This window comes from Mizuhopecten yessoensis, unplaced genomic scaffold (assembly GCF_002113885.1).
Source record: "Mizuhopecten yessoensis strain PY_sf001 unplaced genomic scaffold, ASM211388v2 scaffold11111, whole genome shotgun sequence".
Lineage (NCBI taxonomy): Eukaryota > Metazoa > Mollusca > Bivalvia > Pectinida > Pectinidae > Mizuhopecten > Mizuhopecten yessoensis.
Genome location: NW_018408885.1, coordinates 589,720 through 616,209, shown reverse-complemented (window position 1 = coordinate 616,209; position 26,490 = coordinate 589,720). Strand labels below are relative to the sequence as shown.

The following is a 26,490-nucleotide window of genomic DNA, read 5'->3' as shown; positions in this document are numbered from 1 at the left end:
TGTACTCCAACTGGTACATTACATCAATACTGTACTCCAACTGGTACATTACAACAATACTGTACTCCAACTGGTACATTACATCAATACTGTACTCCAACTGGTGCATTACATCAATACTATACTCCAACTGGTACATTACAACAATACGGTAATCCAACTGGTACATTGTACTCCAACTGGTACATTACAACAATACTGTACTCCAACTGGTACATACCAACAATACTGTACTCCAACAGTACACAACACCTGATAGGGTGTATGAGCAGGATCTATTTCCTTTTACCAAAGTAAAAACATAATTGTTTGCGAATTAGTTCATGGTTCTTTACTTGAAATGTTAGTATTAGGCCTAATTCAGAAAAAAGGATTAATAGTACCCTAGTCCACTACTCACAGGAAACTAAAGCTCAATTCTTACCCGTTCTAGACTAATGTTATTCTGCGGATGTATGTAGCTATGTATGTAGTGTAGATGAGTATACCTAGATCCTAATAGGTCCAAGGACAATGTGTGCATTTTATATTCCTTTTCAAAAGGGAAAACACACTAAACTGATCAACTGTTGGGTGGTGGATATTGAGGGTGGAATAAACTTTATCTTGCTGTGTCAGCTTTAAGATGTATAAAGCCATGTATTGTAGTTTTTTACTGAGGAGCTGGGTATTGATTGTATCAGAGGTGCTAGTTCTTTACTGAGGAGGGTATTGATTGTATCAGAGGTGCTAGTTCTTTACTGAGGAGGGTATTGATTGTATCAGAGGTACTAGTTCTTTACTGAGGAGGGTATTGATTGTTACAGAGATGCTAGTTCTTTACTGAGGAGGGTATTGATTGTATCAGAAGTGCTAGTTCTTTACTGAGGAGGGTATTGATTGTATCAGAGGTGCTAGTTCTTTACTGAGGAGGGTATTGATTGTATCAGAGGTGCTAGTTCTTTACTGAGGAGGGTATTGATTGTATCAGAGATGCTAGTTCTTTACTGAGGAGGGAATCGATTGTATCAGAGATGCTAGTTCTTTACTGATGAGGGTATTGATTGTATCAGAGGTGGTTCTTTACTGAGGAGGGTATTGATTGTATCAGAGGGGCTAGTTCTTTACTGAGGAGGGTATTGATTGTATCAGAGGGGCTAGTTCTTTACTGAGGAGGGTATTGATTGTATCAGAGGGGCTAGTTCTTTACTGAGGAGGGTATTGATTATATCAGAGGTGCTGTTTGTGGGGGTATTGGGGGTATCTATTGTGCGGGGGGTATTGGGGGTCTCTACTGTTTGTGGGGGTATTGCGGGTCTCTACTGTTTGTTGGGGTATTGGAGATCTCTACTGTGTGTAATAGTAACGGATGTCTCTACTGTGTGTGAGGGTATTGGAGATCTCTACTGTGTGTGAGGGTAATGGAGATATCTTCTGTGTGTGAGGGTAATGGAGATATCTTCCGTGTGTGAGGGTATTGGAGGTCTCTATTGTGTGTGATGGTATAAGGGATCTATACTATGTGTGAGGGAAATGGAGGTCTCTTCTGTGTGTGAGGGTATTGGAGGTCTCTACAGAGGATGGGGTATTTGAAATCTCTACTGTGTGTGAGGGTTTTGGAAGTCTCTACAGAGGGTGGGGGTATTGGAGATGTCTACTGTGTGTGAGGGCTTTGGAGGTCTCTACAGAGGGTGGGGTATTTGAGGTATCTACTGTGTGTGTGGGTATTGGAAGTCTCTACAGAGGGTGGGGTATTTAAGGTCTCTACTGTATGTGTGGGTATTGGAGGTCTCTACTGTGTGTGAGGGTATTGGAGGTCTCTACTGTGTGTGAGGGTATTGGAGATCTCTATTTTTTGCGAGGGTATTGGAGATCTCTATTGTGTGTGAGTATATTGGAGGTCTCTACTGTGTGTGAGGGTATTGGAGATCTCAACTGTATGTGAGGGTAATGGAGATATCTACTGTGTGTGAAGGTAATGGAGATATCTATTTTTTTGTGTGTGAGGGTATTGGAGGTCTCTGCTGTTTGTGGGGGTATTGGGGGTCTCCACTGAGGAGGAGGGTATTGGAGATCTCAAATGTGTGTATTAGTAATGAATGTCTCTACTGTGTATGAGGGTATTGAAGATATCTACTGTGTGTGAGGGTAAAGGAGATATCTACCATGTGTGAGGGTATCGAAGGTCTCTATTGTGTGTGAGGGTAATGGAGGTCTCTACATAGGGTGGGGTATTTTAAATCTCTACTGTGTGTGAGGGTATTGGAAGTTTCTACATAGGGTGGGTATTTGAAATCTCTACTGTGTGTGAGTGTATCGGAGGTCTCTACTGTGTGTGAGTGTATCGGAGGTCTCTACTGTGTATGGGGTATTTGAGGTATCTACTGTGTGTGAGGGTATCGGAGGTCTCTACTGTGTGTGAGGGTATTGGAGATATCTACTGTGTGTGAGGGTATCGGAGGTCTCTACTGTGTGCGAGGGTATTGAAGATATCTACTGTGTGTAAGGGTATTGGAGGTCTCTACAGAGGGTGGGGTATTTGAGGTATCTACTGTGTGTGAGGGTATTGGAAGTCTCTACTAAGGGTATGTGTATGTGGGGTCTCTACTGTTGATGTATGTTCATGCATTAGAGGTCTCTGTTTAGGATGAAGGAGCTTTAGATATAGGTGATGTTTCATGCAATCCAAGGTGCAAGTGCGCCATATTATCTTGTCTGGCAGCTTCTTTATGTTCAAAAAGAAAACAACTGTATAGTTTATAATATATACCGTACTGACCTCTTATTCCATTTCTGCCAATTTGTTCGCACTGTAGCTGCCCAACGTGAACGGACATATGCGAACCACACTGACGACTGTCACAACGCCCTGCATGCACAGCTGCAGAAATCCACCTCCACCGGAAATGGCAAGGTCATGAATATTCATAATGATTCGTGTTCCATCTTTTATCGACGTACACGAAGATATTGTCGATTAAGTTTATTAATTTTAATTTACACGTATAGTGTTATTTATAAATACTACATATAGACTAAGTAATAAAAGTCGTTTTTTAAACGCCGGGGTCTCTGAGACCCCATGCAGGTGCCCTCTAATTTGCCACAGTGAAAACAATGCATGATGTCGCCCCCTATTTTGACACAGTGTATAGACGCAATCAATGCAAAGCCCATGTTAATCATTGATATGAATGACAAATAAACACGGTTCTCTGGCGTACAGATTCGCACTTCAAACAGACATGTGAAAATGTGTTAGGTATTTTAGGAAACATTTTAGCAATACCGAAGGAATTCCATAATTCGGTCAACTTTAATCCAGAAGAAATTCCGTTATCGGGCATGTACGATTATTAATTGTTTTTCTTTTTGTATTTTGTAAAACATCGATGTTCGCATGGCCTTCCCGAACAATCAGGTGTTTGTGTATCCCCGTATTGTAACTCACGGATATGTGTGATATATCTTTTAACAAAGACACGACTCACGAGTAATACAGGCCTTGACGTGGTCAAACACGCCAATCATTCAATCAAAATTCAATTTGTATAAAAAGATAATCATTTTTACAGAGTACATACAGGTATATTTGCATTGAAGCCTAGAAGCTCTGATCAAATATTAGAATGCACCTGTGAAATCAAGTCTGTTGTTTGATTTACTTCCTTCTTTAGTTTCGATCAGATGGCAATGAGTACGAAAGTAAATACGTTGTTTTTAGGTTTCGCTATTCAACGACATTTTTAATTCTGTAAATAGTCTTCTTTAAGAACCCATCCGTCGTTTGATGAGGATTTTTTGCTAGCTTTGATGTAATATTAATCTTGAAGCCTTGTTTTTCTTTAAATCCATTTCAAATACTGTATTCACGAAGTTTTATTTTCCAAAAATATGATATGGCACATAAAGCTGTCACGATTTGTCTCGACTTGATTTAGTTTAAATCAATTTCAAATAAAAATGATATAAAGCACAACTTTTTATTACTTAATATAAATCCTTTTCAGATACGGATATAACAATTTCACAAATCAGTTTAAATGGAAAATTCAAGGGTTTGGTTTCAATATGCATGTACACTCTGACCACAGAACGGCAAAGTTTAGATTTAAATAAGCTAGATGTTGCTAAATTTAGATTTCACAAAATGATATTAATGTAATTATATACCTCTGTCATTAAACTGAAAAAAGGTTCAAGTACACTGTACATTGGATATAAAAGTACAGGTGGGTATGTACTTCACACTAAGTGATCTGTAGCGCACGGAATACCGTATCAGGTATCAAATACGCTGTCCCTCGCCGCCTCAGAGACAAACATCGCACGCCGGGGCAAACCTACCACCTCTACAGTGCTATTTTATGAAACTTAATGAATTTTAATGGGATTCTCTGAAATCGATACTTCATTGTAACATCAAACAAAACCCGGTTTTAATTACCTAATATCTTATCCTTTTAAAAAACATGGAAAATTTACAAAATCGAAGGTCAAATGTCAAAAGTTTCATAGCGATTACTATATCTGTTAACAGTGTTTGGCCATATCACGTTTCTGTCGGTTTATGTTATTATTTCAAAATTTTTTCTTAAAAACAGGAAGAAAAAACGTCATTTGATTTATTATATTAATGAAATCGGTCTACTTATTTTACAGATGAAAGAGCAATGCATAAAGATATAACCCGTAAATTACATGGCGTCCGCCGTTGGATATTCTTCTCCACCCAAAAAAACGTGACTGCCTGAAGAGTTTTGCAAAATAACTTTTCCAAAAGAAAAGAAAAAGAAGAAAAACCGGCGATGTTAAATCCTCTCAACTGATATGTCTGCAAAGTAGTGTTGATAATGGGGAGGGCAGAGAATTCTAGAAACACATTATCGTACCGCCGTATATAGCAACCACGCAGGACAACCCAGAACTAACCACTGACCCCCGACAACCCGGCACTTACCACTGACCCCGACAACCCGGCACTTACCACTGAACCCCGGCAAATCGGCACTTACCACTGACCCCCGACATCCAAGCACTAACCACTGACCCCGGACAACCAAGCACTAACCACTGACCCCCAACAACCAAGCACTAACCACTGACCCCCGACAACCGAGCACTAACCACTGACCCCCGACAACCGAGCACTAACCTCTCATTCGAGACAACCCAGCACTAACCACTGACCCCCGACAACCGAGCACTAACCACTGACCCCCGACAACCTGGCACTAACCATTGATCTACGACAACCTAGCACTAACCACTGACCCCCGACAACCGAGCACTAACCACTGACCCCCGGCAACCTGGCACTAACCATTGATCCACGACAACCTAGCACTAACCACTGACCCCCGACAACCGAGCACTAACCATTGATCCACCACAACCTGGCACTAACCATTGATCCACGACAACCTAGCATTAACCACTGACCCCCGACAACCGAACACTAAACACTGACCCATGACAATCTAGCAATAACAATTGACCCCCGACAACCCGGCACTAACCACCGACACCGGACGGGGAACCTTTGTCATAGCAATTTCCCGTCTATTACCGCCCACAACGGCTGTGGAGTCCAAAACGATGACTTCCGGTTCCGCTTCCAGACATGAAGGCTAATTTTCAAGTGGGTTTCCATAACTACTATTAGATGTCTAATATAGGACTGCAACTGAGCAATCGGGTTGCGCAGTGGACAGCGCACGTGCCTTTCAAAAACCGACCGGGTTTCGATTCCCCGATCGGATATGAAAAGATAAGTCACCTGGTCAGTGGGTTTTTTCCAGGTATTCCGGTTTCCTTCACGTTAAGACCCCGTGTTCACCTTCATTTGGCTACCATAGACTTATATTTATCTATTGATAATTCTTTCCCAACAATTGTTGTAAAATAAAGTTTATATCGAACAAACAGTAGTAACCTGCCACCAAACACCTACCACAGACTCGCAAACTACATACTGATATCACGACCGGCGGGTCCCAAATACTTTATAGTTCCAACGAATAGTAGAACAAACAGATACTAGAATATTCAATATCGAAGTCAATGGAAAACGCAGAAATGACATGAACCGTGTCACCCGGATGTCATCGGGGCACATTAGTCCGGACTACTGTCTCATCTAATGTATCTTTTATCATTCGGAACAAACATCGTTAGGATGTTCCAAGGAATGATTTACCTTTTTTTGTTCAAACGTGGCCAAATATGATTGAGCGATTAAGTGTTTGTTATAAAAATATTCGAAACAGTAATTTCTTTTATAGCGTGTCCAATGCTCGTTCAATGCGGGATGAATACAAACGACCTTCACGTTTGTCTAAATCTTGTGCTATCGGATGGGTGTCTTCTGTTCCTTTTCAATGAAAATACAAATTGCGTCAAAGTTCTAATAAAAAATTCAAATCATGAAGCGTATTAATCATTAAACATTTTATTAAGAATGACACATTTCGTCGATATCTAGTCCTCACTAGTAATGGAACTAGTTGTAAATAACACAATTACAATACTCCATTGATACAAACACAGGAAGGCAGCCACCTAGACTCTTTTTCACCAATCGATCATCGTTCTTTATTCAAAACTGGAAGAAAGAATGAAATATTTTCACTAAAACCGTATAAAACACAGATATGATTGATCGCGTTACGATATCGGTATTTAAGGTGACAGATTATTTTTCTCGTCAACACAATTAAAAGAAACGTGATAGCTGCGCCTGTCGCATTTCAATTTAAAGAGGTACAAATTACAGATAAACTATCACTGAAAAGGTTACCAATTCTCGCGGTGTTTGCATCTCGCTTTAGAGTATTTTTGTAATTTCATTATACCTTCTATCCCACTTCCTTCAAACAATTGACGATAAAGGAGTAATATTGAAAAGATAAGGGATATGAGATTTCAGAAATGCGTCAATGTGTTCCTGATACTGTGAGGCTAATTTCTATAATCTAGCGTCACCCAACACTATTGACGCTGTGTCGGAGATCTCCAGAACTTCACGTCTACCTCAGGATGTCTGGCGTCGTACACAGTCTTTGATATACAAATGTATTGAAATATGCTCCATATTGATTGAACTTGTTTTGACAGTTCACACGTATACATTACATTCCTCCGACTTGATCGTGATATATAACAGTTACTAGTGGTGTTGTAGGTTATTTCGTTATCCTAAGATTCTGTAGTGCACGGTCATATATATCTTACTGCATGCATCCTCATTTTGTATTATGCATGGAATGTTGTACGTTCCACTCGTTGTCTTTTCCTATCAGTGCTGTCATTCTTTACTTGTCCTCCTTTCTTGCAGTCACCACCCATCGAGCGTCTTTCTGTGTATATTGCGACAGCTACTCCCTTACCATCTTCCCTATGTCTACCGTCGACAGCTACTCCCTTTCCCTATGTCTACCGTCGATAGCTACTGCCTTGCCATTTTCCCTATGTCTACCGACGCCAGCTACTCCCTTGTCATCTTCCCTATGTCTAACGTCGACAGCCATCCCTTGCCATCTTCCCTATGTCTAACGTCGACAGCCAACCCTTGCCATCTTCCCTGTGTCTACCGTCGACAGCTACTCCCTTGCCATCTTTCCTATGTCTACCGTCGCCAGCTACTCCCTTGCCATCTTCCCTATGTCTGCCGTCGACAGCTACTCCCTTGTCATCTTCCCTCTGTCTACCGTCGACAGCTACTCCCTTGTCATCTTCCTTATGTCTACCGTCGACAGCTACTCCCTTGCCCTCTTCCCTATGTCTACCGTCGACAGCTACTCTCTTGCCATCTTTCCTATGTCTACCGTCGACAGCTACTCCCTTGCCATCATCCCTATGTCTACCGTCGTTAGCTACTCCCCTGTTATCTTCCCTATGTCTACCGTCGACAGCTACTCACTTGTCATCTTCCCTATGTCTACCGTCGACACCTACTCCCTTGGCATCTTCCCTATGTCTACCGTCGACAGCTACTGCCTTGCCATTTTCCCTATGTCTACCGACGCCAGCTACTCCCTTGTCATCTTCCCTATGTCTGCCGTCGACACCTACTCCATTGTCATATTCCCTATGTCTACCGTCAACAGCTACTCCCTTGCCATCTTCCCTACGCCTACCGTCGACAGCTACTCCCTTGCCATCTTTCCTATGTCTACCGTCGACAGCTACTGCCTTGCCATTTTCCCTATGTCTACCGTCGACAGCTGCTCCCTTGTTATCTTCGCTATGTCTACCGTCGACAGCTACTCCCTTGTCATTTTCCCTATGTCTACCGTCGACAGCTACTCCCTTGCCCTCTTCCCTATGTCTACCGTCGACAGCTACTCCCTTACCATCTTCCCTATGCCTACCGTCGACAGCTACTCCCTTGCCATCTTTCCTATGTCTACCGTCGCCAGCTACTCCCTTGCCATCTTCCCTATGTCTCCCGTCGCCAGCTACTCCATTGCCATCTTCCCTATGCCTACCGTCGACAGCTACTCCCTTGCCATCTTTCCTATGTCTACCGTCGCCAGCTACTCCCTTGCCATCTTCCCTATGTCTTCCGTCGACAGCTACTCCCTTGCCATCTTCCCTACGCCTACCGTCGACAGCTACTCCCTTGCCATCTTTCCTATGTCTACCGTCGCCAGCTACTCCCTTGCCATCTTCCCTATGTCTCCCGTCGACAGCTACTCCCTTGCCATCTTCCCTACGCCTACCGTCGACAGCTACTCCCTTGCCATCTTCTCTATGTCTACCGTCGACAGCTACTCCATTGCCATCTTCCCTATGCCTACCGTCGACAGCTACTCCCTTGCCATCTTTCCTATGTCTACCGTCGCCAGCTACTCCCTTGCCATCTTCCCTATGTCTAACGTCGACAGACAACCCTTGCCATCTTCCCTATGTCTACCGTCGAAAGCTACTCCCTTGCCATCTTCCCTATGTCTACTGTCGACAGCCATCCCTTACCATCTTCCCTATGTCTACCGTCGACAGCTACTCACTTGTCATCTTCCCTATGTCTACCGTCGACACCTACTCCCTTGTCATCTTCCCTATGTCTACTGTCGACAGCTACTCCCTTGTCATCTTCCCTATGTCTACCGTCGACACCTACTCCATTGTCATATTCCCTATGTCTACCGTCAACAGCTATTCCCTTGCCATCTTTCCTATGTCTACCGTCGACAGCTACTCCCTTGTCATCTTCCCTATGTCTACCGTCGACAGCTACTCCCTTGCCACTACCGTCGACAGCTACTCCCTTGCCATCTTCCCTATGTCTACCGTCGACAGCTACTCCCTTGCCATCATCCCTATGTCTACCGTCGTTAGCTACTCCCCTGTTATCTTCCCTATGTCTACCGTCGACAGCTACTCCCTTGCCATCTTCCCTATCTCTACCGTCGACAGCTACTCCCTTGCCATCATCCCTTGCCATCTTCCCTATGTCTACCGTCGACACCTACTCCCTTGCCATCTTCCCTATGTCTACCGTCGTTAGCTACTCCCCTGTTATCTTCCCTATGTCTGCCGTCGACAGCTACTCCCTTGCCATCTTCCTTATGTCTACCGCCGACACTTCTCGCTGTCACTTCCCTATGTCTACCGTCGACAGCTACTCCCTTGTCATATTTCCTATGTCTACTGTCGACAGCTACTCCCTTGTCCTCTTCCCTATGTCTACCGTCGACACCTACTCCCTTGTCCTCTTCCCTATGTCTACTGTCGACAGCCATCCCTTACCATCTTCCCTATGTCTACCGTCGACAGCTACTCCATTGCCATCTTCCCTAATGTCTATCGTCGACAGCTACTCCCTTGCCATCTTCCCTATCTCTACCGTCGACAGCTACTCCCTTGCCATCATCCCTATGTCTCCCGTCGTTAGCTACTCCCCTGTTATCTTCCCTATGTCTGCCGTCGACAGCTACTCCCTTGCCATCTTCCCTACGCCTACCGTCGACAGCTACTCCCTTGCCATCTTCCCTACGCCTACCGTCGACAGCTACTCCCTTGCCATCTTCCTTATGTCTACCGCCCTATGTCTAACGTCGACAGCCATCCCTTGCCATCTTCCCTATGTCTAACGACGACAGCCAACCCTTGCCATCTTCCCTATGTCTACCGTCGACACCTACTCCCTTGTCCTCTTCCCTATGTCTACTGTCGACAGCCATCCCTTACCATCTTCCCTATGTCTACCGTCGACAGCTACTCCCCTGCCATCATCCCTATGTCTACCGTCGTTAGCTACTCCCCTGTTATCTTCCCTATGTCTACCGTCGACCGCTACTCCCTTGCCATCTTCCCTATGTCTACCGTCGATAGCTACTCCCTTGCCATCTTCCCTATGTCTACTGTCGACAGCTCCTCCCTTGTCATCTTCCCTATGTCTACCGTCGACTCCTACTCCCTTGTCATCTTCCCTATGTCTACTGTCGACAGCTAATCCATTGCCATCTTCCCTATGTCTACCGTCGACAGCTCCTCCCTTGCCATCTCCCCTATGTCTACCGTCCACAGCTACTCCCTTGTCATCTTCCCTATGTCTACAGTCGACAGCTACTCCCTTGCCATCTTCCTTATGTCTACCGCCGACACTTCTCGCTGTCACTTCCCTATGTCTACCGTCGACAGCTACTCCCTTGCCACCTTCCCTATGTCTACCGTCGACACCTACTCCCTTGCCATCTTCCCTATGTCTACCATCGACAGCTACTCCCTTGCCATCTTCCCTATGTCTTCCGTCGACAGCTACTCCCTTGCCATCTCCCCTATGTCTACCGTCGACAGCTACTCCCTTGCCACCTTCCCTATGTCTACCGTCGACACCTACTCCCTTGCCATCTTCCCTATGTCTACCGTCGACAGCTACTCCCTTGCCATCTTCCTTATGTCTACCGCCGACACTTCTCGCTGTCACCTCTACCGTCGACACTTCTCGTTGTCACATCTACCGTCGACACTTCTCGCTGTCACCTCTACCGTCGACACTTCTCGCTGTCACCTCTACCGTCGACACTTCTCGCTGTCACCTTTACCGTCGACACTTCTCGCTGTCAATTCTACCTCCGACGTCTTTCTTTGCATATTGTTAGCACTCGTCCCTCGGCCGTCTTTTCTTGTCTGTTATTATCATTTCTCCATCAGTCGTCTTTTCTTTTTTCCTGTTTATTGCTGTTGCTAATCTTTCTACCGTCTTTACTAATATATAGTTGCTACTTCTCCTAAGACCGTTTTTCTTGTCTATTGTTGCTACTTCTCCTAAGACCGTTTTTTCTTGTCTATTGTTGCTACTTCTCCTAAGACCGTTTTGCTTGTCTATTGTTGCTACTTCTCCTAAGACCGTTTTTTCATGTCTATTGTTGCTACTTCTCCTTAGACCGTTTCTCTTGTCTATTGTTGCTACTTCTCCTAAGACCGTTTCTCTTGTCTATTGTTGCTACTTCTCCTAAGATCGTTTCTCTTGTCTATTGTTGCTACTTTTCCTAAGATCGTTTCTCTTGTCTATTGTTGCTACTTCTCCTAAGACCGCTTCTCTTGTCTATTGTTGCTACCTCTCCTTAGACCGTTTCTCTTGTCTATTGTTGCTACTTCTCCTTAGACCGTTTCTCTTGTCTATTGTTGCTACTTCTCCTAAGACCGTTTCTCTTGTCTATTGTTGCTACTTCTCCTGTTGCCCGTCTATTTGTGCACAATGTCGTAATATTGTACATGTAACATTTACGTATTACTAGTGGGACTACTTTCTCTACTCAATGGCACATGGGTTTGTCCAAAAATTATAACTCTTTAACAACTCTTTGACTTGTGAAATGACATAAATAAGACCGGTTTGTGGCTTTCCAAATACAATTAAATCACATGACCGAGCTTTCAATTGTCTTCCTGGAAATACATTAATATCTCCAACAAATTACCACCTGCTAAATTCGGAATGGTTTATGGGAGAGGTGGAACGGTATCGGCAAAATTCAAGAGCTTCCCCGGGCTAAACGGTACTACTACAAAAACTAATTTCAAGGTATGTGAATCTTTTTGAAGAAAACAGATAAGAACAGTGTCCACAAAGCGCAAGAGTCCTTGAATATTAGAATCCCCGGGACGGGTATGCCGCCCTGCTGTGAAATTAATTTGTCACGGCCGATTTTGGAGGGCTAACACACTAATTGTTTTGGACATGTCCAAAATAGGAGCTATCTGTTCCGTACGAGCTGACGATTACATGTCTCGGTTTGTAATCAAATAGTGATAGGTAACTCCACACCTGTAGATGAACTCGAGTTAAATTATGTATTGTGGGATATACCGCGTTTAAATTTCATTTTGAAATGTCAAGTTCCTACTATTGACCTAAGGGTGAACCTGGTGCTACAGATACCTGACACAAGAGCGAGTTTGTGAAAAAGATAGAGTTATTATGAAGACAGATTATTAGGAATGTGTATCCATTTCGTAAATAGCATGTCTTTTCGTACAGTAGACACTAACTGACAAAATGGCGTCACCAAAATGCGAAGAGCTCACAAATTTAACAAGTATACTCGATCTTATCGTAAATCACAGCAAGACAATGTATAAGACAGGTTGTATTATCAAGCCACTAGTTTCTTACCTACACGAGACACTGGAGGACGACAGAGAAGAGTATACTTAGGGAACCGAGGTCAAGGTCACGGCTAACACTATTGTCAAATTATGGTGTGTGAAACTAGACTCCCATAGTACGTGTTTGCTGACGACATGGAGAAGGTTATTGAAAGGGTGAGCAGTAAATTAGCCGTAAAGAATTACGAAAATACTTTTTACACAATTTCTTTCTACCCCTTGCTGATCTCTGTGGTTTTCAATGCAAACACACATGCTATCAAATTACACATGTACCCTGTCTGTAAAATGGAGAACGTCTCCGATAGAGCTGGTGTAGATACTGACAACATATTTGAAATGATTCAGTTTCAAATGCGAAATGTCGGATCTGTAATGACGCTTAAGGTATTGGTGTGTTGGTGTATAAATACTAACAGACCTATTGGTGTTGGTCTACTTATGGGTGGAATTGTCCGATTGATTGGTGTTTTGATGTATCAGTGCTGTTTAGAAGTACATGGTGATTTCTAAGGGAAACACGACACGCTTTGACTGTTCAACCTTCCTCTCTCTCGGCCTTTCCCTTTACATGCAATCATACAAAGCAAGGATGATCTGATGACCCGGTACTGGTTTCTACTGCAACTGATGCACTCTCTGCTTAGATATCATATTGGAAACAGGCCTAATACTAATATTCTAGTACCTGGTATCTATGTCAGTTTAGTTGGCTTGCCTTATGGATCGTTGCCTGTTCCCTTTCTACCCCTTTTCTACGACTCTAACATCGTTTCGACCACTGTATGACCACATAGTGATGATGTAGATCTATGACAAGTATGTGGGTACGTATCAACAATGGCCGCTACTTTGATAATTTTAATGTTGAAAGATAATATGCCCTCAGCGGAGTTAAGGAAGCTTTTCTATGGGAATAGATAACAACGGGAGAGATTTACAATTATTTCAGCTCGCTATGGAATCAGTTTGTAAGCTGTTTAGCCACTTATATGGACAAACAACAAAACAACACAAGTCACCCTGTGCACAGGACCCAGACAATTTGATACACTAATGCATATATTAATAATACTTTTGCTATAACAGCCAATGCGTGAGGTCCCTGTGACTAAGTCTGTGGCAGTAATTTCTTCCATTAGAAGCATGCACGGCTACCTTGTTCTTGATACCGAGGAACATTTCGAATGCTTTCTAGTCTAGGGGAGGTAAATCAAATATTTCATGATTTATGTTCTTATTATTTAGACAAGTCGGTGAGTCTATCGCTAACGCCATCAAGTACAGAGGACTGATCGATACCAAATCGATACCCAATCACTCGAATTCGGCCGTGTTTGAGTCATGGCATTGTACCAATACACAAAGCACTACAGCAAACTTAGGAAGCACAGGTGTATATATATGTAGCTGTTGATTACGGTAGGGATACTCCTCAGTGATCACGTCCTTTGATATGAAGCTGTCGTTGACGATCAATCATTAACAATCAGCGGTATTGATACGAAGTAAAGCCAAGGGTTTAAAAAGGAAGAGAGCCGGCCTTAGGTTGACAATGGTATGGATCTACGCTGGCCCCCCGAATACGTGGATGTCAGCGGTTAAACGCACGCACCTGTGCACAGCGGAACTGCTATTAAAATAAACGTAGAAATAATTGTGACATTTTCATTATCAAATATTGAAACACATATTTCCATAAAAGCAGATATGATAACAGGCTGCCTTTATTATAGAATCTCACAATAGATAAGGTTAGAAGGCACAACCACGTTAACATGACATACGACCCGAACATATCTTAAGGCTGTACAATGGGTCGGCAACTTCAAAGGCCAGAGTATTACAATACGAACGTGACTTCTTGTCATAGCCAAGGATTTCTCCCTACGAGTAAACATTTGAATAAATTCAATGCAATGTTGAAAATATACATTCTACCAAATGCAAAATGTTAATGTCTTATGAATTGCTGAGAGATTTTCTATATTTCATGGCATAATAATTTTCGCATATTTGAATAAGTTTCAATAAGTTTGCGCATGAACAAACATCTTTCAAAATAGATAAATTGATGCGGATTATATATTCAAGTACACCATCTTTAACACCTGTTGCTAAATGAGAATCAGAAATTTATATATGATAAAAAACATTTAATTTTATATTTCACGTTTTAATTCAAAATTAAACTTTCGTGACATGGATCTCAATTGATAGTTTTACCTCCTGCCGAACTGCTGAGACTATTGTTGGGAACCAATCGATTATAAAATACACGTGAACACACATTATGGTATCGTTCGTAACGGAACATATTACAGGCGATATTAGCGCATTACACATCCAACGTTTGGCTTGACGAATGCTGTGGTACAAATCGTTTTATTTGTCCCCTCAAGGAGAGCGGTTTTGTTATCAGTCTTCTAAGGCCAATAATATAAATGTCGTTATATGTGTGGACATCGGTCCGGTATTACATCTTGCAAACCGTACTAAGCAACGTTATTGTCGTAAGAATCTACCACATTGGGGTACCCCAAAGGAAATGTACGTATTATGTGACCTTGTTTGTAACTTTCATTGGCTTAAAGCAATACACGAAGTAAAATAAGATGCAGCAACATATTATAATATTTCCTTTGTCTTTATTTGGCAATGTTTCGAGATCTAAGACATCAATACTATTCTTTGGATTTCAAAATTTTACGTCATGACTGCAGCATATTGAGTAGTCTCAAACTGTATCTTACCATAATGATGAAGTATCAAATTCTAGCGTTCCGGCGTTTACTAAAAACAATTTGAATTGTGATTTATATACAGATTATCTAGTTTTATCCCTAGCTATTTTAAATGAAGCTAAAAAGCATTGAAAATATTCCAAAAGTGTCTTCCGCTAAACAGTATACATTTGTACTTGAGTATGGTATCAACAAAACAAACTAGTCATTTAAAAACCCAAGTCAGTCAGTACAATTTAAAAATATGATCCACGGTATAAAAGATGTGCAAATCACTGCCAAGTAATAAGGAAACAAAGAAGTCACCAAAATATGTTTATAATTAGTTTTACAGAAACAAAGGTCGTCTACGTCATTGCTTTTTTTTAAAGGGGGTGGAGGGACCATTTCACGCTACACCCTACACGAAAACAGCGGTAGCCCACACTGCATGTATTTATACATAGCCCCGTACCACGAAACGTCTCGTATGCACATAGTCTACATCTCAATACTTCTCAAAGGCTATTATCAGGTATCACATGATACGCCTTCAGCCGAACAGGTTCGGTAATCGTTACGATGTACTAGGACGGTCATATTTGGAAGAGACTCAAATCGTATATCTAATGGGGGTGTGAGATTATTTACAAACCTTTGAATTTAGCCAAACCTCACGCCACGCCCCGTGGTGCCACCTCTTGGAAAGACAACTCGCCAATCAGAGATGTCGTTATTTCCCGCACGTGGGCGCAGAACGTACGATATTTCGTCATCATATGTATTTTTAAGTTGTTGGATATATTTACGGTGATCTGTTCAATTAACTGTGACGTGATTTTCCTGATAATGCGCCATTAACTAATCGCCCTTCCGAAAGGAACAATCTGGGTGTGTGTTATCTATGGGACGAGATACCAATGAAGTCCTTTGACCCATTAAGGAACTCCGCTGTGGGCTTTACCATACCGATATGTAAAACAGTCAAAAGGCTTTTACTGAAACTGTTAAATCCATGTTCTATTGCTGGCAAGTCTTCCAAGTCGACTAACAAAGATCATTAAAAAGACAAGGAGATCGTGATTTGTGATAGACCTACCACAGTCTAGGGTCCCGAGACAATAGCTTGACGTTTTTTGTGTTAATACGATCCACTCTGAGGGCTAAAGTCATAGAATACTAAAGGTTAACCAGAACAAACTCGCCATACGAACGGACGTACACCACCAGCACTGTATCGATACGAACACGCCTTAGTAACACCGACTAACCCAGGTGCGCCCTGATGATTTTTCATTATCTTATAACTATGACGCGTACATGCACGCTCGTATTGTTCAGACATGCAACCATATCAGACAAATCTGTCAACCAAAATATAAAAAATTACAGAAGAATTGTATTGATTGAATTCCGATGTCTGTCACAGGAAATGATGGAGTTTGTAGACAATACAGAAAAATTGTCAAACCTACGTGTAGGAACTACACCCCAACATTGTTTGTCCTTTTGCATTCAAATTAAAACAAAACTTGAGAAATGCTCATCGAAAATTACTTACAAAACATTTATTTTTTTCTCCAACAAAACAGACATTTTAAATTGCATATTTAGAGGTGTGTCCCATTCTGGTGTCATTGCAAAACAACATAACAGAAAGTTTATTACACCTAACAGGGACAATGGATGTCGCCGAGGCCACACGCTAGCTGTCCGTAAATAATGCAATACCTATTGTTCTTTTCTGCAGGTAGTAGATAGGATGTCTGGGAAAACGCTGTTTGTACACCGATATGTCCCGGCGCATTCAGGCATAATTGTATTCCCATTTCCCTCTGCACCGAGCCTGTTAATGTTAGATATATCCAGATCCTTATCAGTTATATTAACGTCCAAACTGAAATGTAACGTAAACATAAGTAGTAGAAATGGTAGGTCGAGTATAGAAAGACAATCGTGTGTCATATTAGTGTCAGTCATATCATAGGACAAGCAATAGGTATCGAACACCAGCGTAATCAGGGACCAACAGGTGCACGTGGACAGACGTGTAGATCATTCGTACATAGCGTAACACATGTCATAGACACAGATGTTTGAAGTGAGCTTATTCCATAATTGGTAACATTGTAATTCGGTTGGTATCTATTCCGTTGTAAGATATGATGTACAAGTGTGAAATAGCGAAGACCTTTCGATAAGGTTTCGGCGGTCTTTCGCTATTGTACGTTAATACTTCCAAATGTTTCGTATCACATATCTCTTTTGGAAATTTTACATGTTTGTTTCATATATAAGTACTATTAAAATCGTCAGGAAATATAAGAAATTAGGACATTAACACGTGGTCATGTGATTATTATATCGTTAATCATTAAAACAATATTAGTTGCAATGGTAACATGAAACTGAACGACTTGTGGTGTCATCAATTGGCCGTTCTAAGGATATATTTTAAGCATGACTTGTCACATCAAAACGAAGCGGCTTCCAAATTTAGGACAACAAAAAACGTTACGCTAGTTTAAATGATATGTTTGGATTGCCTGCAGTCAACAGTGGCATATATATATAAATATGGTACCGGTAAATTGTTTATACGAAAAGGTAAATGTTGTATCCGACACTTTTAATATGACACGAGCAGATAATGATTATCATTTGCAAAGACCTCTTCACGGCATACAATCGACATTGTGATATCTGGAATGTTCTGGCATCCACACAAACCATGGATTTCTGTTTAGCTACGTCTGTTTGAAGTCTATCTGTGGACAATTGCTATGTATTGAAGGTAGCACATCATTGTGTGTATATTTACCCCACGGGGTGAGACAACTGAGTCCCCTTCACGTGCGCCCAGTACCCGCGGTACTCGTGAGAAACACGTGCCGTATCGCCACATCAACACGCATTATCATGGCGAAAACAAATCTGTTAAAACAATAAACAAGCTGTTTTTAAATGCCACATTAGCATGGCCCTTTGACATCGCGACACCAAAGAAGAGAACCTGTTTGAAGTAAGGGCAGATAAATGATAAACCGCCAGCACTGCTACTACACAAAACCCATGTTCGGTGCATGACGTAGGACCCTTAATGACTTGTGTCAAAAACCAGGTGACAATTCCTCCATTGCAGTGTTCTGTTTTCGTATTATGCCTGTAGGTACCCGGTAAGATGACAAAACGATCATAAATCGTTGTAAGTGCAACGATAGTCGTAAACTATGGACGACAGCCAAGTTACCAGATTTAGATAGACCCACTGGACTCATCAAAAGATTAAAGGACCCGACCCTTTCAAAAAAGACCACTCATTGAACATTTTTAGATTGTATAACTACATGTAGGCTCTTTGGCCTGGCGAACCCCTCTGATACCTAAGCTAGTGTATACCGATTTGGAATAAGATCGTCGAGACCATGATTGACTTACCTAAATACTTGTTCACGTAGCTTTATTTGTATACACGTTATTACAGGTAAATTGTCAACAGTCCAGCAGGTGCGACACGTTAATTGCCCTATCAAGGGTATAGCTATCTTAATTGCGGTTTTAATTGTAGCATTGTACCCGAACGACCGCATGATCTGTAAAGCGGTATTAGTCACAGGTTTGGGGAGCAAATTACAACCCTTCAATGATCGCTAGTAGTTTGGTAAGAAAAGAACAGATTTCTTTCAAGTAGTTAATTTGACAAATATTGACTTTACAGAAAAGATATTAGTCCGAAGCCATGAGCATGCGGGACTTTAAAACCCCATTTAATTATCGAATTCAAGTTAAAAAAGTTTAAGTGGTTTAAGAAACCTTATTTATGCATAAGAATGTGTTAGAAAGCTAGATCAAATCGAACAATGCACTGGAAACAAAACTCAAAACTGAATCAGATAAATTTCCCACGAATAATTTTCATTTTAATGGTTTTAAATCCGTCTAATCAGAAGATAATGGTGTCATTTCTATAATTGAGTTTATTATGATTTTCCATTTCGTAATAATGCAACCATTTCATTATGTTATGTGGAATTATTTTTCGTCATGTATTGATTAGATATAATTGAATGGTGCATGTCTCACTACTTTATAAAGTCAATCGCTGACGTATCAGTTACTGATTGTGCTCTATTACACGGGGCACTTTTCTAAACTAAGCCATTTACTAAGATTCATTTCTTGTTTTTTAACAACCACACGGAGCAAAAAAAGATATGTATTTAAGATGCCAATCTTTGAAAATGAAATGATTGTTTTCCGGTTTGTGACCATTTTGGATATTGTAACCAGAAACGTCAGAAGAATACTATTATTTATCACTGCTGTGTAGCAGTGTTGCATGTTAAGGTGGAGAGAGAAATTTATCGTATTTCAAATCAATAATCGATTTTCTAAATGATTGATTTTGTTTTAAATATGTGCTAGAGGTCAGGTGATTTCTTCGCGTGTACACACGGCCTTTAAGGCCAGTTATATAAATGCTCGCTGTTGATTTTAAATCATGTCAGTTTCACTGTCAAGGTCCGGGTTTCCCCAACAGGAGGCGCCATAATCCGTTTCATTTTCACCATTCATCTGGAAGAGAAATAAACTCGGTGAATGAAAGCTCAGTATTGGACGCTCCGTTGGGGTCCAGAAATCGTATGTGCGGATGCAGTGGACCGTGATGGTCACAGTGGCTAATGTATAGGAAATGAGGTTAACGTTTCATCTGTAAGGATCTATTATGGATTCTATATTGAGCAATTTCGATACGAGTAACAATAAACAGTAATGAATAGTTCAATTTTAGAAATCCAACATGAATTAAAAACGTTTAAGAGCTCAAATTAGACACGAATGGTGAATATTAAGCGGACATTCAACTCTCACACTGTTTTCTATTAGTAATTCTACATAAAGCCTAGTCCTTACAGCTATTAGATAGTAATGGTTAACTTGTAGATTGTGTAAATGGTCTGACCTAGTCCATATAGACACTTTCATTGCGGAATATCATTAACCCACATGATAAAATCCAATCACTAACCCTATCAAAAGAACTAGGTTACCGTACCTAATTTCACGGAGCTGCGCTGTCTAAACGGTCAGGTGTGAAGGTGATCATTGGAGATTTAACCTTATATACAGAAAGCAACAGTATATGTTGGAAAGTATGACAATTAAGGCATAAGTGTTCGCTTAAAAGCAAACAGAGTAGTTATAATGAACAACATAACTTAATCTATATTTCTGATAAAGTTTTGAACACACAAAAAGCGTAACATTCTATACAATCAATGTCAAATCAGTGCGTAACCCAAAAAGTAAGTGTGATTAACCGTGGTTCACTTGAAATTAAATCAATAGACAATATGCCGTAAAAAGCACACATCCTTCCTCAGAGAAGTTGCGCAATAGTTTACACACTGTACACTACCAGACCTCTTATTAAACTCAAACAACGTGTTCGTTCTATTATGGGAGCTTCCTTTTACATAGGGATGAGAATGAGTTTGAGCATATTTCATGCAAAAACACGAGTAAGACCAAGAAGAGATATAAATGTGCCGAGGATGAAATCGTGAGAATGACTGAATTCCCAGTGGATACTATTTTTGTAAGTTTGAAAACAAGATGGTTTAGCAAACGGTAGGCATTCCAATTGGTCAATCGGATCAGAACAGGTAACAGCGACCTTCCCAAGTCCTCCTATTTCATTTACAGGTATATTGACGATGTATCACCTTCAAATAAATAATAAGAAATTTATTGTCAATGGCGGTTTACAGCCATTTCTACATCCGCTTACCTCTACCTTCACTTACAACATGACCATCAGGGACGACTCTCTAATAAGCAATATGATGCACGTGATGGTTTCGATGTTCTAACCGTGAAAGTCTCCTTTCTTCACATGTACAGTAACATCTCTTAATCAATCAACTACGATGTTTATATGTTGCTGTTGATGTTCACGGCAGGCTTGCACCTAATATCATTATTTCCGTAATTTGTGCCAATTGCTGACCGATAAGGTTTCCAGAGATGCATGTCGATAAAGACGTCGGGCAAGTTTTGTAGTTGCAATCACGATTTCATTGGGAAACATTGACTTTTTCTTTCCATTTTCTGTGTCTTTTGATTTCGTTGTCACTGCCCCGGGTCTTTGAGAACATGGCATTGCATAGATTTGACCTTTGTTTAAAAGTTGCGGGTCGACAGTAGACACTCACCCTTCCAGAACAAGTGCTCTTTTTATCCCTGTACCGTGTCAGGGATCTCTCTGTAAATCTTTCCAATACTATTAATTTGCCCTAGATTCATCAATTTTGAGTTTGAATAACTGTTTTGATTATGATTCGGTATTCACTATTCTTTAATAAATGAATAGTCATATGTTAAGTTTGCTCTCGCCATGTCTCTTTTAAGTACTTCTTGTAAATGACATGGAATTTCTGTGCCAAATTAGGTTGTCGAATTCCCGCTCAGACAACCCATAAATGTATAGAGCTTCATTGGTTTGATCCTTTCCTTATACATAGATATCTATTAAAGATAACTAAATAGTTCATTCAAATTTCTTTTTGGAAAAAAACCCCTAATGCACTACATTTAAGACGGAGTTACAATTGAAACAGCCAATTGATACAAAATCATGGATCTGATGGTCTTTTTCCAGTCCAGGATAGACTGGTAGATTATTGCAGACAATATCAGATGGACACGTTCAAAGAGAGCCATACAAGCGTTCTTTAAGTGAGAAAACACGTAGTCAATCCAATTGGCACGTGCTATGTGATATGTCAGCTTCGGCCCAGTGACCGCCGTCATTGGGTTCAACGGTCACCTTTCTCCCGCCACAGGTGTGACATCAGACGGACGCTGTCTCAGTAACACTAAACCACTGTCCACACATACCGGTATTGTCCACGGGTGTCCCGCAATCCGTCATAATCAATTTAAATCTTTGCTTCATTAAACTGTGAACAACCGATGTATTCACTTCCGTTTTCTTATTTGATATGTCCTTGACATAATAAGATGTTAAATCTGTTTTTGGCTGAAATAAATCGTATTTGTATGATCTATTTTCGGTTTCTCACTATGACGGTGTAATTTTTCTCGATATCTGGCCTTCTAAGGACATATAAATAATGAATAGCTACCACCGTGTGTCACATTTATTGACGTGTCTTTGATAATGATTCGATACATTGTATCCAAACCAGAACGTCATATTTCGGATTATACAGACGTACCCACTATAACATATTAATTTCTATCAATATTTTTTCAGCGAATACTAACACACTTAATTAAACCCCAAATGAGCTGTTAATATCGACATGCATATGTGTGCCTGAAAGTGGATACACACGATATCTATGCATTTCGTGATCTACTCTTCTCACGAGAAATGTACCTCCGCAGATCTGGTGACATCAGATATCATTGTAGGAAGCGACCATGTGGGACTCCTAAGGATTCGGACGTTTCTGCTGTGTTTCCTGATCAACGACACAGCAAGTAAACCCTGATCTCTGTTCCCTTCACTACACGCGTAGATATCTGTCTCCTCTTTCCTCTCGTCCTCTCATCCTTCTCGGTGATGTATCTAACGGCATTGCCTTTGGCCCATGTTCAGATTAATGTAACCTGGTCGTGTCTCGTGCTCTATGTCCAGGTTTTGACAGTTCAGGTCGGCAGATGGAATTCTCCACATCTGACACTAGCTGTTGCGAAGAAGGACAGATGAAATAAAAAAATAAAAAAATAAAAATAAACGTGTGCTGGGCTTATAACTTACACTCCGACGTCATTACAATAAACAATTCTCGTCAAGCTATGGAACAGGTTCATAAATGTTATCATATCTGCTGCAAAAACACACGAACATCAGTATTTTTGACGTTCATGCACGTATCATTTTGTGACCTGTCTCCGGAGTATATACTTTGTATGTTATAGTGAAACTTTATCAGAAGTTTTATCAGATGGCGCGTAAGTTAGAGCACACGAAAGAGTTATAAAATTACAAGGCCGGTACCGTACCCGGCCTGCTTCCAAACCAGGGTGTGCGTGACATGGCGGCCATCAGACGGTCACTGTAACATATCACGGCATGTCAACGCTTGAAATCAATCAGAAACAAAACAGAGAGGTTGGGTTTGTAATGACGCTCATGCGTGATTTATACTCTAAGACTAGCTTTCAAAATGTCAATACGTGCCCAACGTTTAACGAAAGCAGAAAGCACGTATCGGGCAGTGATCTACGAGATGATTAGTACCCGCGGAGTAGGTGTCCGTGTGGACTGTCTCGTCATTGTGTTTGTCCAGTAACGCGTTGATGCTTTCGTGATGCTTTCCACCCGTGTAACCCTGTTTATGTAACAACAATCCGCTATAGATCTGACGCCAGGACCTCGCATTGCCAACTTTGTGTCTATATGCTGATAACTCTAAGGACTTATTTCTTAATTTGATAAGACCTGTCCTTCCACCTAGGGCCGAACAAAGAGATGAAATCAAGGCAACTGTTAGTTAATGGGAAACAGAGAAGGAGAGCGACAATTCTTGTTTCAATGATCAGGGTACGGCAAATGTTATTGAAGTTAGAAAGGGTACAGAAACGACCATAATGGTTAGGGTGTGACAAGTGTTGATCTAAAAGAAGAGGAGCGTGCGTTAATCGTTGTTCCTAGAAACACAGAGAAAGAAATGACCCAGTAAGTACACTGTACATGTATAAGTAAATGGCGTCACAAATACATATGAAAAAAATGTTCAAAAAACGGGAAATACTCAACGATTGCTGTTCGTTCAGAAAGAGCTCTCAATGACACAATATTTTTGAAGGGAATAGAGGGGATCAATAACTAAGAGATGTTTGAATAGAACGAATGAGGGGGTTGCATGCTATTCTTTGAAATGAAATATTTCGGTGAGAGAGGCAAAGGGCCATGTTAGAAGGTTTAGGAGAGAGAGGCAAAGGGCCATGTTAGAAGGTTTTGGAGAGAGCTACTGAAAAGTTCGACAATTGAAAGCTTCCATATATTAATGTACTATCCTAAAGTTTCAAATGTCATGTTAAAAGCATAATTTATGGACAGGTACAAAATATGTATTTCTTTTCTTACTAAAACCTGTCACAATCAAATTGAGTCACGTGCAGTTTGTTTATTCCGAGTCAGGAACGGAAAGATATGATAACAATAAAGCTATGTCTGTATGATGTTTACCACAGACAATCCAGAGAGGGGATCGAAGTAAGAGTAGGGCTATATACACAAACACACCCGCATTTTTTGTCCTCATTCCATCCCAGGTATACAAACAGAATATAGCTATTGGGCTATTCATAGGCATTCAACGTCACACTATAATTTGCAAAGACCGTTGTACATTTTATTCAATTCGAAAAGGTCGGAACCGTACCAAAATTATACAAATGCAAACATTTGCTTCAATCATATATTGTCATCAAAAGAGCATGCCTTGAACACGTCTGAAGTATCGACCACACAGCCAAACGTAGCGTGCTATCTGCTGATTTCGACTGTCTTTGATCCCGGACAGCCGGTGGAGACGAACAAGCGATTCATTTTAGCCCAATGTTCGTAATCCATAAACATGTTTACTAGAACATAGCACAGTTTATTGTCGACCTAAGGTCACGACGCCCTCACGCGCCGTAATAACAGGGCAACAAGGCTCGTCTATTGTTGGCCTATGTTTTTAATTATATATTTTTGCCAATAAGTTGCTAAATTTAAATTCATTTGTGAATTGTTAATAGATATTTATAGCAGTAAATGATATTAATAGATTTTACAGACGAGACATAGATATATCGTATAATCTGGTAAAACAAAGACGTACAAATAACAGACAGATACAGAATAAAGGAATGACAATTTATGAAATACATTTTTTACATACATGTTTACACGGCTAACTTTAGTATATGACGCATGTTACGAATATGGGTACGTTTGCACAATTTATCTCATTAGGAGATTCCATACCGTGCTGTGTTAATGGATAACCAATATCAAATAATCTGTTATTGTCCTTCCACATACTGTATCTATATCTGAAAAAGGAAGTGTTTCCAGGGGTCTGACGCGACTGAAAAAAACCCAGCCAATGCTTGTTATTTCACAAAAGAAAATCACTTATGAAATGTATCACGCAGTGTGAATTTCAGATCAACCCGTTAAGGTCTATGGGAATGTCATACACACAAAACTGAACAGAAGCATTTATTTTTTGTCCAAGAAAATTAGAATCAATTCACTGTCGAAATATACAGGAAATTAAAAAGTCGTATTAAAATTGTTTCGTCACAAAAGTTTTTGGCCAATCATAACTTTGTTTACGTGTGGTTTGCAACACGGGTGGTGTATACAGCAGTTCACCTTCGATATTTCAGTAAACAGATACCGCAATTCAGTAACAAAGTCATTAAACCCTTATGTACCTGCGCCTGTTTCCTTATACTGGCGGTATACCATTACAATTTCACTCTCTATCACACTGTTACGTAGTAAAACAAAACTTAACAAAAGACTACAGTCGTGAAATACGACTCTGAAAACAGGACATCTAATAGGATGCGTGATGATTAACCGAAAGAAATTTACAACGAATGGTTTGACAGTCGTAAACACATACATGTATATCTTACGTATGTACTTCGTAGCTCCCGGTAATCAGGCCTTAAACGACGAAATTTACACCTCAAACGTGCAGTTTGGCAGGCTTCGTTACAGTTCTATGCGTGAAAATGCGTTGAATTTGAAAGTGAATATGTTGCACTTGTTTTAGGGGAAAAGATTTGAACTGCGTTAACCTGTGACGTATCGAATATGCTATTAGTGACCACGTGTCAGAAATAGACTACCATATCACGTGTCAGAAATAGACTACCATATCACGAGACATGTATGTCAACACTTTGATTAGGGGGAAGAATCCGAGACTTCGTGTGATCAGGTAGTTGGCAGAGGTATTGTGAAAGAAACAAATAGACATCCCTTGCACACATGGAGATTAAATCAGCCCTGCTGCATAGTATAAGTAGTTAAAGCCTGATAAGGCAGCGTCAGAGATTTTTTCAAAAACGTATTGAATATGACTACTTCTGAGTGGCTTTCTCTAGCTTGACAGGGCACTATATAAAATGT

The 26,490-nt window shown here is 40.8% G+C and overlaps 1 protein-coding gene across 1 annotated transcript; it reads left to right on the top strand.

Annotated features, from left to right (window-relative positions):
• The first annotated feature begins 7,602 nt into the window (after positions 1 to 7,602).
• On the top strand, positions 7,603 to 9,490 carry LOC110465999 (flocculation protein FLO11-like). The gene is made up of 2 exons (XM_021522230.1): positions 7,603 to 8,859; positions 8,945 to 9,490. The coding sequence occupies exons 1-2, from the start codon at positions 7,603 to 7,605 to the stop codon at positions 9,488 to 9,490; spliced, it is 1,803 nt and encodes a 600-aa protein (XP_021377905.1).
• The last annotated feature ends 17,000 nt before the right edge of the window (positions 9,491 to 26,490 follow it).

Coding starts and splice junctions, on each gene's coding strand:
- LOC110465999 (XM_021522230.1), top strand. CDS start 7,603: ATGTCTACCGTCGCCAGCTACTCCCTTGCCATCTTCCCTATGTCTGCC. Junction 8,860..8,944: donor CCATCTTCCCTATGTCTAAC/GTCGACAGACAA, acceptor TACTGTCGACAG/CCATCCCTTACCATCTTCCC.